A 16,575-nucleotide genomic window follows, 5' to 3' on the forward strand; every position below is an offset into this window, starting at 1 on the left:
TCCAAAAACAGCAAGGTTAATGGACTCCATTGCATTTGTTAAAACAGCAAAAGGCAAAGAAATCTGGGTGGCAATATAGGGTCAAGGGCCAATGGTAGAAGCCAAAACGACTCCAAATTTTATATATCAGAGAGTTAGAAATACAAGGGGAACATCTACTTAAACTGATATGGATAAAATACAGCAGAGATACCTTTGTTAATACAAAATGACATAAAAAATGTGACAAGGTAGACGAGGTTGGGCATGTTCAGGGCGGTATGGTGGTGCTGGTGTCCTGACCTTGAACTTACAGTCTCCAGAACTGTGAGTAATAAACGTTTGTTGTTTATAAGCCAACAATAAATAAATAATTTGATGAGGTCGTAGATTTAGCACCTAAAGGAGGAAAAATGGGGGTGGGTTTTGGTTTTTTTCCTGGAATTCATTAGGAGTCAAGTATAGAGAGAAAATTTGGACAAGCTCTTAAAATACTCTGAGTTATGCATTGCACTGCTGGTGGCACGGTAAGGGACATGGAACCGGAATGAGTGGCTCGGCTGTGTGACACTGTGAAAGGCAACTAACATCTGTGTTGAGATATGAGAGAGAAAACATTTCAAAATGAGAATTTGGTAATGATCTTTAAGAAGAGTAAAAAAATATTTTCTTTTTTTTTTTTTTTTTTTTTAAATAAATTTTTATTAATGGTAATGGGATGACATTAATAAATCAGGGTACATATATTCAAAGAAAACATGTCTAGGTTATTTTGTCATTAGATTATGTTGCATACCCCTCGCCCAAAGACAGATTGTCCTTTGCCATCCTCTATCTAGTTCTCTGTGCCCCTCCCCCTCCCCCTAACTCTCCCCCTGTCCTCCCTCCCCCCACCCCTGGTAACCACCACACTCTTGTCCATGTCTCTTAGTCTTATTTTTATGTTCCACCAATGTATGGAATCATGTAGTTCTTGTTTTTTTCTGATTTACTTATTTCACTCCTTATAATGTTATCAAGATCCCACCATTTTGCTGTAAATGATCTGATGTCATCGTTTCTTATGGCTGAGTAGTATTCCATAGTGTATATGTGCCACATCTTCTTTATCCAGTCTTCTATTGAAGGGCTTTTTGGTTGTTTCCATGTCTTGGCCACTGTGAACAGTGCTGCAATGAACATGGGGCTACATGTGTCTTCACGTATCAATGTTTCTGAGTTTTGGGGGTATATACCCAGTAGAGGGATTGCTGGGTCATAAGGTAGTTCTATTTGCAGTTTTTTGAGGAACCACCATACTTTCCTCCATAATGGTTGTACTACTTTACAGTCCCACCAACAGTGAATGAGGGTTCCTTTTTCTCCACAGCCTCTCCAACATTTGCTATTACCCGTCTTGTTGATCATAGCTAATCTAACAGGTGTGAGGTGGTATCTCATTGTAGTTTTGATTTGCATTTCCCTAATAACTAATGAAGCTGAGCATTTTTTCATATATCTGTTGGCCATTTGTATCTCTTCCTGGGAGAAGTGTCTATTCATGTCTTCTTCCCATTTTTTTATTGGATTGTTTGTTTGTTTGTTGTTGAGTTTTATGAGTTCTTTGTAAATTTTGGAAATTAGGCCCTTATCTGAGCTGTTGTTTGAAAATATCATTTCCCATTTAGTTGGCTGTCTGTTTATTTTGATATCAGTTTCTCTTGCTGAGCAAAAACTTTTTATTCTGATGTAGTCCCATTCATTTATCTTTGCCTTCACTTCTCTTGCCATTGGAGTCAAGTTCATAAAATGCTCTTTAAAACCTAGGTCCATGAGTTTAGTACCTATGTCTTCTTCTATGTACTTTATTGTTTCAGGTCTTATATTTAGGTCTTTGATCCATTTTGAATTAATTTTAGTACACGGGGACAGGCTGTAGTCGAGTTTCATTCTTTTGCATGTGGCTTTCCAGTTTTCCCAACACCATTTGTTGAAGAGGCTTTCTTTTCTCCATTGTGTGTTGTTGGCCCCTTTATCAAAGATTATTTGACCATATATATGTGGTTTTATTTCTGGGCTTTCTATTCTGTTCCATTGGTCTGAGTGTCTATTTTTCTGCCAATACCATGCTGTTTTGATTATTGTGGCCCTATAATATAGTTTAAAGTCAGGTATTGTAATGCCCCCAGCTTCATTCTTTTTCCTTAGGATTGTTTTGGCTATTCGGGGTTTTTTATAGTTCCATATAAATCTGATGATTTTTTGTTCCATTTCTTTAAAAAATCTCATAGGAATTTTGATGGGAATTGCATTAAATTTGTATATTGCTTTGGGTAATATGGCCATTTTGATTATATTTATTCTTCCTATCCAAGAGCAAGGAATATTTTTCCATCTCATTGTATCTTTTTCGATTTCCCTTAACAATGCTTTGTAATTTTCATTATATAGGTCCTTTACATTCTTTGTTATGTTTATTCCTAGGTATTTTATTTTTTTTGTTGCAATCGTGAAGGGGATTATTTTTTTGAGTTCGTTTTCTAATATTTCATTGTTGGCATAGAGAAAGGCTATGGACTTCTGTATGTTAATTTTGTATCCTGCGACCTTACTGTATTGGTTTATTGTTTCTAATAATCTTAAAAAAATATTTTCTTTCCAGCCTAAATAGTTCATTTGAACATCTTTCTCCTGGAAAAATAACAGTGCAGTTTTTCATTACCTGAAGCATAAATTCAAATGATAAGATAGGCCTGTTATCAGCCATCTGACGAGCATTTATTGAGTTCCTATTGTATCCTGGTCCTCAAGGTACAGAAATAAACAAGCAATGTTCTTTCCTCTTAAATAGCTTAAGCTCTCGTGTCTTTCGTGTCTTCTGCAAAGCAACTGCAGTGTCTTAACCTTATTTTGGGGGAAAAAAAAGAACCAAATATATAGTGGCCCATTTTGTGAAGAGGTGTGATTCATCTGTGAAGCAAGAAGTAAAAATGCCACTATATTCTCTAAATAGGGAGAAGTGCATGAATTCAGGATGGCTGGTGGGGCCGTATCCTCACCTGTGTTCAGATCCCAGCTCACAGAGCATGGGAATCAACGCTGCAGACACACTCTGGGTGAACAAGAAGGACGGTGTACACATGTATATACAGCATGAAAGTGGTCTTTAAAGAATGCACAGAATAATTTCATGACTCGAGAAGTATGGAATTCAATCAAAGAAGACAATACATCTGATGTAACACTTACTGACGGGGGAAACTCACTCGAAATGTGCAGATAATAGGAAACTTTGGGACAAGGGCCACCAGCCCCACAGATCTGGCACAATAATACAAGGGTGCACTGAAGTACTCTTTCAAGGAAAATTGGGAACATTCAACATAGAGATAGTTATCATCCTGACAAAAACTTAAAAATGTATATCTGTGGTCAGGCTTACAGGATATAACTCACTCCCGAGAAAGACACTGTCAATGACAAAGACATTTGTGACCCTGTGAAATTCATTAAAATATATACCTTTATAGAATACTTCTTTAAAAAAAAGAAAAAATATGAAGCAAAAGCTAAACTAAGCTATAACTACTTCAAACAGTTGAGAGCCAAAAAGAAATAAATTGCCATGCAGAGAGGCTGATCTGTCTGCCATGGTCACACTGCTAGCTGGCAACCCTAGGCTCTGACACCACATATGACGGCCCATCCGAGGTTCTTGTAGGACAACGACGAGAGCCCATTCGTGACTGTTCCGCTGGACACAAGGTGCCGCCAGTGATGTGACTGAGCAGGACATCACTGTCTTGTACTCTTCTACATCCAAAGTGAACCTCCTTTCCTGCCCCATCCCAGCAAGAACTAGATTTCTGTGTTCTCACTACCATTTTGCATAAATGAATAAACAGATCATTCAAGAGGTAAACGTACCATTTCAACCACTTTATTCTATGAGTTCTATCATTGGAAAGTCAAACCAAATAAAAGCGTTCCCCTTGTAATATTTAATGCCTTCCAGGGCGTCTTGCTTCAGGGAATACAAAATCCCATGGCTCCAAGGAATTCGGTCGCGCACACAGTGAAGCACTTCTCTGGCTCCTGGAACCATCAGTTCTGCCTCGTTCCTCTGCCTCCTCCTCCCTCTCCTGCCCTCCCTTCCCCAGACACATTCAACTTGCAAGACACAAGGCGGGCAAGAAGGGAGACCTTAGGGGGAAGAGCTTTTTCTTTTGCAGTCTTACAACAGATAAGTGACTTTTCTGAATTATAAATGAAACCTCTGGAGATATAAATAGAATAGGGAAGAGCTGCTGAGAGATATGACATTCTCTCCTTCTCACTCAATAAGTACTTCATAACTCACTGGAGGCTGGCAACTTCCATGCAACACATTAATGCACAGACTTGAGAAGAATATGGATAACTCTCTTTGCTAACAGATTAAAAAAAAATCTAAGTGGGAATAGAATGGATTCATTCCAAAGTTGCCGAGTTAAGACAGATAAAAAAAAAATAGACAAAAAGACAAAGATACACATAGGTCAAAATCATGCATATTCTAAACCTGCACAATGCATTTTTATATTTTTTGAACAGAAACATTTCCTGAACACTACTTAGTTGTTTTTTTTAATTCTTTTTAAAAATCTAGCACACAATGCAATAGACAGATGATGTATCATAGAACTGTACACTTGAAACCTATATAATTTTATTAACCAACGTCACCCTAATAGATACTTTGAAAATCTAGTTTTTATAACCTTTGACTGTCATTTAGTCTTATCTTTGCCTAAAAAAAAAAGGCTAAAAGAAAATATGTGCAGCATATATCCCAGGTTCTGAGCACTCCTCCAGGTTGACCCGACTAAGGAGATTAAAAAAATGTCACTGGAACTAAGTGGCATATCACCCCCAAAACTGTCACCTTCATGAAAAAAAGCAATGATGAATCATGTCTCATTCCACTAAGTAAGGATATTTGAATTGCAGAATGCAGCTGCTCCCGTCAACGTGGTGGCAGCTGTCTTTGTCACATCACAATTTATACATTAGGAACAGTATTCTCGTAATTTGGAAGACTGCAACTCTAAGACTTGTGCCTTCCAGATGTTACCGCACAAGTGCCAGGGTGTTCTGACTTATTTTTCCCTGTGTTCTCTCTGCCTCTACTTCCTCCTCAGGTGATATGGTCCCTTAGTTAGCCATTTTTCTCTATCTCTTTGGAATTTATATTAAACCCATTGATATTTTAAAATACATTTCTTTGTGTGTGCATAAAAAAATCTACCAGGTTCACATAAGTGAATTGTTAAAAAAATGATAGTATGGGTGATTTTGGTGTTAACCTGATTCATTCAATGTGTATTGAAAATAAACTTAACGTTGCCCACACTCGATTTCATTTCTCAAAATTTAGCAAATTATATAGATGTTCTAGATATACTTTAAAAAGTATTAAAGGTTTAGTCAACTTTCTGGTGGAAAAATCAAAGTGAGGAGGTCCCTTTGAGTCTACATTAGGTATTTTAACCACATTGATAATTTATCAAGTACTTTGACCGTGCATGGCTAGTCTAACTGTCTGGTAGACCCTTCACTGTTTAATGAACATCCCTCTAATATTACATCCTTTAAAATAAATAAAATGAAATACAAATCTGTCATTTGGTCATAAATTGAGATGCCGCTGCTTTCTTTGGTATAATCCCTCATTCTACATAAGTAGAGTTAATGTTTTGTTATTGTTAAATTTTATGTTGGGTTTTCTGTATGTACAAACACAGTCAAAGGGTTGTCTTCCCTTTTTCCATTCTCATTCTCTGCTGTCAGTGGCTTCCTTCAGGGAACAACTGTTCATAGTTTGGGAGATGTGTATTAGTTAGCCTTTGAAGTTTGGTATCATTCCTTAAGCTGATTATAATGATATCTATGCCTGTTTAAATGTACAGTGTGGCAGAACTAGAAAAATATCAAAGCTTATTTTATTGTTAAATCAACATATTAATTAATGACTTTTTAGTAATAGCACTGCCCAGTAATTATGAACAAAGGTCTTGGCATCCACACTGGATTTAAATTCTGAACCTGGATTTAAACTGCTAAGGAGGTGACCTTGACCATTCACCTCATCTGCCACATGGGGATAATGGTAGTGCCTTCTTCATAGCACACATCAGCCATCAGAGAGCACGGTAAGATAGGCATAAAAGGCATTAAGCATATTGCCTAGCATTGTCATAGTTATTATTTACAATTATTATGGTGCTATTATCATAATTTACATTATTTAAATATTAGTTCCATAATTTATATATACAGTTCATCACATTTTTTTAACTGTACCATGTCTCAGTTTGAGTCACAAGTTTATAAATTAGCACATAGTTTAATGTCTTGTTGAAATTCAAATACATTACTAGAAGTAATATAGTCTACACATACATACCCAAGAATGCAAACACATCTAAGAATTTTTCCTACCAGAACCACATATTTACCTGTTTTAGCAACTTTATTCTGAGTTCTGAAATAACAAAGTCAAACTAAATAAGAGCTTCACATTTCTAATACCCCAGTATGTCTTGTTTCAGATAATATAAAATCCAACAGTTCATAGGGTTTGGTTTTGTCATATAGCCAAGGTTTTTATATTGATATCTTTCTTATGGAACTGTTGGGTCTTTCCCCCCCCCCCCCCCCGGCTGGCTCCTCACGATTACCAATTCAATTACTAAGTGTTCACAAATGATGCATTCTGTGAGAATGCTGCCCAGGTTCAGTACTGACTTCACAGGACATTAAAATTTCTGTCCGCATGAAACCAATGTAAGTTTCTAGGACTGAGAAGTACATACCTGCATTCAAAAAAGGTAAGTGGTCTTTTCCGCCCACACTCTCCGGGACTGTACATTCACACACCAGTGAACACTAGGCGAGGGTAAGAGAAAAGGAAAAAGAAAACATATTGGAAACTAATCAAAATTAAATTCTTTTATTTTACTTACAAAACATGAGGCTATGTACAAGGTTTCAAAATATTCCGAATAAGACATTTTGGTAAAACTATTTTCAGCTTTTATCTTGTTTCACTTGTGATTATTTATACATAATAGAATTGTATTATACAATTATAGACTACACTTCAGTTCTAGTTCAAGACTGAAGGATTTTGTTTTTCTGACAGCTGGGATGATTTTGAATCAATAAAAAGCAAATTATTTTCAAGGTTTTAGACAAAGGCAATGTTAAAACAACAACAACAAAAATATGTTGTGGCATCTAAACACATAAGGAAAAAGGAACGTTTTGTCTCCAGCAAAACAATGCAAACACTTGGTCCTAGAGTATGAGGGGCCGTTTATACATAAGCTGATCAGAGATAGCAAGCTCAGGAGCCTTTGCTGAGCTGACACCCCTCCAGACAGAAGAGAGAAGAGGCAGAGGGGCATATATATCACCAGGTTCCCAGTGAATAAACCACGAGTGAGAGACAAGATCCTAGATCATCTCTTAGTGAGTATGGGACCTTCCTTCAGCTTCCCACGAGACTGTAACTGAGAGATGAAGCAAAACTCTCCTGGCCCTAGGAGGCTGCCAAGAGACCTATTTATCAGAAACACTAGTGTTTGTTTCTTCAAATGAGTTTCCTTCTACACCTAACACAATTTTTAAAAAAGGAAAATAATGAATTTCAGAGCAAATATGTCACACAAATTAACAAATGAATGCAGATAAAAACCAACAAAACTCCGGAAAGCTCTTTTGTGATGAGTTGTAAGGGAAACAGCCATACTCTAGACTAGAGTGCATGTGGCTGTGCTTAAGAGGTTCCAAGACTCTGACAGCCCTCCAGCCCTCCGAGGAGTGTATCAGAATGTCTGGGGCTGGTTCCTAATATCCTATCTACTATCTGTCCCCTCCACCCTTCCTCCCCCAGGCTCTGGCCTTTTTTGAGAATCATGACCACTGAGGTCACAGGTAATGATGATATATGTATTTTTGAGACCGTAATTTAATTGTTGATTTAACTATTACTTTCTGTATTCTGATAGTCCACTACTGCCTTATTCCTCTATGGTATCATTTATCACATTACTAAGAAAGTCTCTTACGGAGGAAAAATGTGCTTTCCATAATTTCTTTAGTGCTTATAGTGAGGTCCTAGTTTACGGAAAGAATGAATAACTGCAAACAGCTCTTCAAATTTGATGGTCTTCTTCCTGACCCACCGGAAGTAAGAGGAGACCCCTTCTTTTAATCTATAGCCATTTCGTAAATACACTTCCTGAATCACGAGAGCCATTTGAAGCGATGCTTGAACATCTTGAGAAGCCTTTATTTCTCCTATGTCCAATATTTCCTCTACTCCTTTCAGCCTAGATAGATAGGGCTGTTAAAATAATCTTTGACAATCATTCTATTCATCATATCAATGTTCTGTTCTAGAACGTACAATGGTTATTTCCTGCCCAATCAAATCCTATCGTCTCGGACTGGACTTCACATCCTTTCCTGATTTGTCTCTGCCGTCCTTCCACATAAAACTGGGCAGATGGCTGTGGGCCATCCTCTTTTCCAAATGATCACCTACAATATAACTTGGAGGAATAGCTGAGATGAGACTCTTAGTGAAGAAGTCCCCTTATTCATAGGGATTGGGCTATACTCCTGAGAAACCACTTCCCTCCACAGGGGCAACCCTGCCTCTGTGTAATCAACGATGACTTTCTGTTTCCTGACAGAAGGCCTGCATTAGTTAACAAATAGACACAGAAATGTGGTTTTCATACATCTATCATTCCCATCCTCACTGGAAGGCAGATGCTCAGGGGAATTTTAACCAAATTGCATTCTTAATTTTGCAATTGTCATATTGTACTTTAAAGCTCTGCTATTCAAAATGACCTCAAGATGTAAATCTACGAAACAGAAACAGAAAATATCCAATAAATATTTATTAACTTAACATTTCCAAATCTTTGACTTGGTAATTATTTTCTTCAATTTCTCCCTGAGTGGACCTTCTGTCTCTATTTAGATTGAAAGGTTTTTGAAGCAAAGAACAATATTTCTTATTTTCTTAGCCTATTATTATTATTATTATTTTACAATCAACTCTAGAATCATGTTTCCACCATGTTAGATGGTACAGAGATGCAAAGATTACAAAGATGTGGAATCTGTGTTTAAGGAGGCTTAAGCGACATAGACTGTTCGTTGCTAGCACGATGATGGGTATCTGTAGCATTGCACAATTACAGGGTGTGTGCTCCCAATGTAATGACTTCACATTTGTGATTCTCATCAGGAATAACAAACATCACACACTTTTTGTACCAAACATCAACACCATACACTACTGATTTTGATGAATACTTTAAAAAGTGTCACTTCATAGTAACTGTGGCCAATGAGAAGAAACTAGATATATAACATTCTTGGAGCTTAATGATCTTAAATATCAACTAACATACCAATTTGCCATGCACTGGGCTAGAAAATGAACTGAATTATTAAAACAATGATCATAAAGGTCTGTATGAATCCATCCAAGATCCATATTTCCTGGGTAAAGCACATTCATGTCTGTTAGTTTATTCCTTAATTCATGGGTTCTTTATGTTTAGTTTGGAATCTCTAGGAAGTCCCTGATAACTTTTTTTCTCCCCTGATAACTTTTGTCTTTGCATCCTCTGTAGCATCTAGCAAGGGTGAAGATGATATAATTTCCGTAAGAATACTAAAACATCGTTTTTCTTTTTGCCTCTCTTTCTCTTAAAAGGATATAGAGGAATTTGTCTAGAGGCTATAGGACATAATTATTTGAGAGCTAATGATATGTGTGCTTGTGACTCTTCTATTTTAAATATTTCTTGTTTGCATTTCTAATGTAATAAATGTCTATAGATATAATCCAAATAAGTAAAGTCTCTAATAGGGTAAATATCAATAGATAAATCCACATAAATATACATTTTAAAAGTATAAAATATGAAAATTTCCATGCTTTTTTCATCTCATTCAGTCTCATGGTTTAAATACCATCCAAATGCCATCTGATTCACACACATATAATTCTAGCTTGGACATCTCACATGAATCCCAGACTCACACCCTCAAGTGCTCACATACATCTACACTTTGAAGTCTAAGAGGAATTTCAAAATCTCACAATCTCCTGTCCTCCCCAAGCTGCTTCTCTCAGTTTTCCTAATCACAACAAATAGTAATTTTATTCTTGTACCTGGTGTCGAGCTGTGTTTTACTTTACCCATCAATACTACCCTGATCCAACTCATCTTCATTTACACCCTGAATTTTATATTTGGGGAACATAAAAGATGGAACCTTTTGAGACCGGTCCTTAGCTACCAAAGTACTCAACATTTTCTCTGATATGGCTGATGAAAGTCCACTTAAAACATCATTTCATGGCACTTAAAAACTGTTTTGAAGGCAGTATACAAATTTAAAAGATATTGGAAATATTTAACAGATATGTAGGAAATAGAAATTATCATTCCAGACAAAGGGAATGGTATGAGCAAAGACATAAACCTGGGGAATGTGAGTGTGTGTTAATAGAACCAAATGTATTAATATAATGTGGCAAAGATGAAAAACAAAACAAAAAAAACACATCATTTCAAAGTACGGGGACAAATTAATCTGAGAAGGGCAGTTGGTATCATCAAAATACCGATTAGTCAAAGGGAGATGTGCTGTGACTCCATTTATACCATCTTTGCCGCTGTCATAAATAAGTAAGGCACTTTCCTTCCTCTTGTAGAAATCACCACTATTTTGGTTTGTGCCACATCCAGGTATCATCTAGACATGAAACAAAAGGGGTGACAAGGCGAGAACTGAGCTGGACTCAGCTCCTGCAAAGCCCCACTGGAGGATGCCAACGAACACCCTTTCTGCCCTGACAGGAAGCCCAGGATGGCAGCGGCAAAGTGGAGGACTGTGGCTGTCTCACATGACCTGCTGGCTGTTACTGACAGGGGATTTCTCATCTATGCCCTGATGCGATGATTTTGCTTCCTAGTTCTCCTTTCCCTAGTAGAGTTTTTTCTTGGATGCTTACTTTAAAGGCTGTTTTTCAAAAATAATTTCTTCTTTTTTCCTTCATAATCCTGCACTCTTCACTACATTCTGACTCCAGTCTCTTTATTGAACCGTTTGTACAGCATTATATGCAACCAAATATTTTCCCTTCCAGGATACAATTTTGGATTTTATTTCTTCAGAGTAAAATTGACTGCTATTTATTGATCTGTTCAATTTGCCTGTGTTGGGCTCTGTTCTAGTCACTGCGGATAAAGGACAAAACAGACAAACATTTTCCTCTCCTGAGGTTTAATTCTGGTCAGGGAAATGAACAATAAATGTGACATAAACAAAATATATAGGATGTTGGGCAGTGATAAGTATTAAGGACAAAAATAACACTGAGAGAGTAGACAGAAAGTTTCAGGCTGGCATTGTAACTTTAGACATGGTAGCAGAGGAGCTTCAATGAGAAGGCAACATTTTGCATATAAATACTAGGAGTAAGTGAGGGAGTGAGCACACAGTTTCCTGGGGAGAAGCCTTCCAAGGCAGCATGACCAGCTAAGTCGAGGACCTGCGCTGGAGATATCCCTGGGGTACTCAAGGAGGGACAGACAAGGAAATGTTGATGGGATGGAAGTGAGCAAAAAAGAGGAGTAGAGGATGAGGTAAAGGAAGTGGCAGGGAGCATCTGGAGGACTGGAAGTCAGCTCACTGGAAGGACTGGGTGTGCATTTTCAGGGAGTTAAGAAGCCACTAGAGGAATGGCATGTTCAATGTTACATTTTAATAAGTGCTCTCCTGAGACCAGACTATTATGGGGTGAGGGTGTTGGGAGAAGAAAGGATGGATTCAGGGAGACATTTCAGAGAATTCTGTAAAAACATAGGGGCCAGTCAATGTCAGTAATAATGAAGGGGTCATGAGCCCTTGGATTCTGGATGCGTGTAAAGTCAGAATCAATAGGATTTGCACAGACATATTAACTGTGAATGTGAGAGAAGGAAGGAGTCAACATGACTCCCAAATTAAAAAAAAAAAAGTTTGGATACCTAATGCAATATAATATTTCACCTGGTATATTGGCTTTGTTAAAGGACAATGTCAGAATTTTGTCTGTGAATTTTTCTTTCTACTGCAATGTGATGTGAATACTTTGTCTTCTATTTCTTTGTGTGCATATATCACATAAAAGTGAACCAGTGCAATATGGTGAACGACCCTCTGCTCAGTGTTCCCTGGATGAGAAATATGCAGGCTAGGGAGAAAGTAGGGTTGCAATTATAAGTACATGAAACACAATTTATTCTTGCATTATTATGTATTAATTATTGTGTTATTTTCCATATAAACAATTGTGAACTTATTTTTGCCCTACCCTATAAAATAATAATAATGTAGTTGAGGAAATAAGTGAGTAAATGTAGGTAAGAAGAGAGATTGGATTTTTTAATATTTTATTTTATACTCTGAAGGCTATGTAAAATTCAAAATTAAAATGTAGCATTTTATATCAGAGGTATTGTTATAAACTCTACTGTATTTCTTAAAATTCATATGTTGGGCCCTGGCTGGTTGGCTAAGTGGTAGAACATCAGCTAGGTGTGTAGATGTCCTGGGTTCAAGTCCCAGTCAGGGCACACTAGAGAAGTGCCCATCTGCTTCTCCACTGCTCCCCCACCCCCTTCTCTCCCTCTCTTCTCTTCCTGCAGCCATGGCTTGATTGGTTCAAGCATCAGCCCTGGGTGCTTGAGGATAGCTCGTTGATTACAGCATCGGCCTCAGGTCGAGACTGCTGTGTAGATCTCAGTCCAGGTGTATGCGGGAGTCTGTCTCTCTATCTCCCCTCCTCTCACTTGGAAAAGAAGAAAAAAAATTCATATGTTGAAGCCCAAACACTGAATGTGACTGTATTTAGAGATAGGACCTTTATGGAGGTAATTAAGGCTAAACGAGGTCTTAAGGCTAGGGCCCTAATCTGATAGGGCTGGTGACCTACAGGAAGGGACAGAGACACTAGGGTTCACTTGTACTCTCTCTGTGCACATGTGCCGAGGAAAGGGCACGGGAGGACACAGCCACAAGCCCACAAGCCAGGAAGAGAGCAATTGCTAGGAACTGAATCATCTGGCATTTTGACCTGGGACTTCCTAAGTCCCAGAACTGTGAAAAAATAAATTTCTGTTTTTAAGCCATTCAGTCTATGATATCTTACTATGGAAGCTGAGCTGATTAATATAGGTATTAATCTTTTATCTGCTTCAATATATATGTGGGATACCATTTGTGGCTCACCCACATGATTGTGGATCTAAGTGTAGTTCCATTCCACCCTATTCATGCAAATCAGTGAAAGGGATGTTATTTTAGGGACATCCTATCTTTCAGTAGCTTTGTCTTTTCATATGTTTCGGTCAGTCATTCACTACCTTCAGGACTTAATCGCCATTAGTAACAAATTGTGGTAATACACTGCAGTGGTTTGATTTAGAGAATCTGCAAAAGGGTCTGCGTTTGCATTTCCATAAAATACCCCAGACGACTCTGAGAACTCTTTGAAAACCACTGAGATAAAGTTATTTCCACACAGCTCTTCTAAATGTCATGCAGAGTGAACTTACTACATGTTCTTCACTCAATCATGAGTATTCCTAGGGACTGCCAACAGAGTTTATAGCAACTTTATTAAAATAATTTGCAAAAGGTCAAGGTTTACTAAGAATCCAGACAGGAAGAAGGTAATGCCAACAAAGCTTGGTGTGCTTACCATTTTTGTCACTTGTGACTCCTACACAGTTTGTGCTAACACTGCTGCCTCCTATTTCTAGAACAGCTCAGTTTAGTCTCTTTTAAGTTTACATTTCTAAGTCAGAAACATAAAGTAGAACTTCGGAGGGGCATATTCCTGTGTATCGAGTTCTCCAGTTATGAAAAGAACATGATTCAGTTTGTTCTACAACCAAACAGCAACAGAGTAAAGGAATCGAGGGGTAGATGAATTTGTGGATGGGTTTTGAGGACAGAGGGGTGGCGAGTAGTAGATTCAGTGGCAGGGAAAGTAGCCCCACTTTGAAATGGGATGTGTGTCTGTTCCTGGTTTCCTGGCTCACGGCCACAGGTCCAGGTGCCATTATCTGTCTACTTCTGCTCTTAGTTCCTGCCTACCCTCTAAAGCCTCCTTCCTTAATTTTGATATAAGCATCCACGTGGTGGTGACTATGATGGGTCTTATATAGAACTCCAAAGGACACAAGAAACCTAGCCCCAAACCAGGGTCCTAATCACACAAATCCTAAGATATGCTACAAAACTTCACCATGACATTGGAAAGCAACCTGATCAAACTCAGGCCTCCCTGTAATGTTTTCATATGCCCCAAAAGAGAGTTGGGGAACAGAGAGACAAGGCTTGAGGCAGCAGACAGAACCTTAGCCTAACCTGGAGGAAGAAAAATATATTTTTGAAAAGCAGTCTTTGATATATTTTGTAAAGTTAATGATTCCTTCTTTCTTTTTTTTATTCAGTGAGAGGAGGGGAGGAAGAGAGACAGATTCCCATATGCACCCTGTTCAGGATCCACCCGGCAAGCCCACTAGGGGGCGATGCTCTGGCCATCTGGGGCATTGCTCTGTTGCTCAGCAACTGAGTTCTTCTTTAGTGCCTGAGGCAGAGGCCAGGGAGCCATCCTCAGTGCCCAAGGCCAACTCACTCCAATTGAACCATGGCTGCTAGAAGGGAAGGGGGGGGGAGAAAGAGAGAGAAGCAAGAGGGGGAGGAGTGCAGAAGCAGATGGGCACTCTTTCTGTGTGCCCTGGCCAGGAATCAAACCTGGGACATCCACACGCCAGGTGAGAACTCTACCACTGAGCCAACTGGCCAGTGCTAATGATTTCTTATATGTTACATAAACACTACTTTCCAGGTAGTTGTTTTCTTACTACCAAAATTCAAATGTTCCCAGATAAGAGACACTAAGCCATGAATTAAGTCATAATAGGCCTTATCATTAAAAAATGTTCATTGGGCCCTGGCCAGTTGGCTCAGCGGTAGAGCGTCGGCCTGGCGTGCGGGGGACCCGGGTTCGATTCCCGGCCAGGGCACATAGGAGAAGCGCCCATTTGCTTCTCCACCCCACCCCCTCCTTCCTCTCCCTTCCTCTCTGTCTCTCTCTTCCCCTCCCGCAGCCAAGGCTCCATTGGAGCAAAGATGGCCCGGGTGCTGGGGATGGCTCCTTGGCCTCTGCCCCAGGTGCTAGAGTAGCTCTGGTCTCGGCAGAGCGACGCCCCGGAGGGGCAGAGCATCGCCCCCTGGTGGGCAGAGCGTCGCCCCTGGTGGGCGTGCCGGGTGGATCCCGGACGGGCGCATGCGGGAGTCTGTCTGACTGTCTCTCCCCGTTTCCAGCTTCAGAAAAAAAAAAAAAAAAAAAATATATATATATATATATACACACATACAAACAAACAAAAATGTTCATTGATGAAAAGGTAGGAATGAGTATATACACAAACTTATTTTCTTTCCTGAAAAAAAAAATAGCAGTTTTTAAGTCTGTCCCCTGGGCCTCAATAAAACAGACAATTGCATTCCTAAAACAAGAATTTAGTCTAATCATTAATATCAAGTTTTTCTTTTTTAAAGAAAAGAAGTAGAAAGAAAGAGATAATCCTGGATACATCTGGTTATGTGCTGGGTCTTTATCCTGGACTTCGGGGAAGCTGCTGGCCTCCAGAGCTGTCCCTCTACTGTATGCTGTGCCCTGCTTCTCTCCCTCCAGGTTCATAAGGCACAATGTCATTAAATCTGCCCTCCTTTACATACAAACGAAATCTAAGTCCAAACTGCCTCTTTTTCCAAAGAGGATTTTGAGAGTAGGGAAGTGGTTACATTTGGTCCTCCAGGAATATTCTGTGCGTCTCCCAAGGGGTTAACTATGGCAGAATGCCACCATGATCAACACATTCATTCCAACTGAGAAGAAGCAGAGTCCACACAGGAGACCACGGGGAAGAGGAAGGCGTTCCTGTGCATTGCCTTGCTTTGCGCAACTCCGTGCAAACAGCCCTTGGGTTTGGAGGATGAAATGCTCTTATGGAATTCCAATTCCAGAGCTGACTTTTCATTTAGCTCTTGAATAATGAGATTTCATACCCCACAGAGGAGTTGATGATTCAGGCATCTGGCAAAGATGATCCTTTCTAATTTAATTTGTGCAATGAGCTGGCTGAGACCCACCTTTTGTCCCTGCACATCTGTCGTGATGTGGTCGGCTTCCCCATCCTCAATCTCCCCCATCTTCACAACACTGACTTCTATGGTGCCGACAACTTTGCCACCATCTGAAGTTCTGCAACCAAAAACAAATGAAATGGAAAGGTGAGCGGCTTCTCTCTCCTTAAATTACAGTAGTCCCCCCTTACCCGCGGCTTCGTTTTCCACATTTCAGTTACTTGCTATCAACCGTGGTCCAAAAATATTAAATAGAAAAATCCCAGGAATATCAGTTCACAAGTTTTAAAAATGCATGCCATTCTGAATAGCGTGATGAGATCTCGTAGAGTCCTG

The 16,575-nt window shown here is 39.1% G+C and overlaps 1 protein-coding gene across 14 annotated transcripts in view; it reads right to left on the reverse strand.

Annotated features, from left to right (window-relative positions):
- The window catches only part of INPP4B (inositol polyphosphate-4-phosphatase type II B), a 611,130-nt gene that overhangs the window by 159,447 nt on the left and 435,108 nt on the right, over positions 1-16,575 (reverse strand). For all 14 annotated transcript variants that reach the window (XM_066385755.1, XM_066385735.1, XM_066385716.1 and 11 more), the window contains 2 exons: positions 16,246-16,357; positions 6,813-6,885 (listed from right to left, as the gene is read on the reverse strand). In XM_066385755.1, the coding sequence (XP_066241852.1) occupies positions 6,813-6,885; positions 16,246-16,357 (185 nt within the window). The remainder of the gene's footprint in view (positions 1-6,812; positions 6,886-16,245; positions 16,358-16,575) is intronic.

The sequence above is a fragment of the Saccopteryx leptura genome, chromosome 1, assembly GCF_036850995.1.
Source record: "Saccopteryx leptura isolate mSacLep1 chromosome 1, mSacLep1_pri_phased_curated, whole genome shotgun sequence".
NCBI lineage: Eukaryota > Metazoa > Chordata > Mammalia > Chiroptera > Emballonuridae > Saccopteryx > Saccopteryx leptura.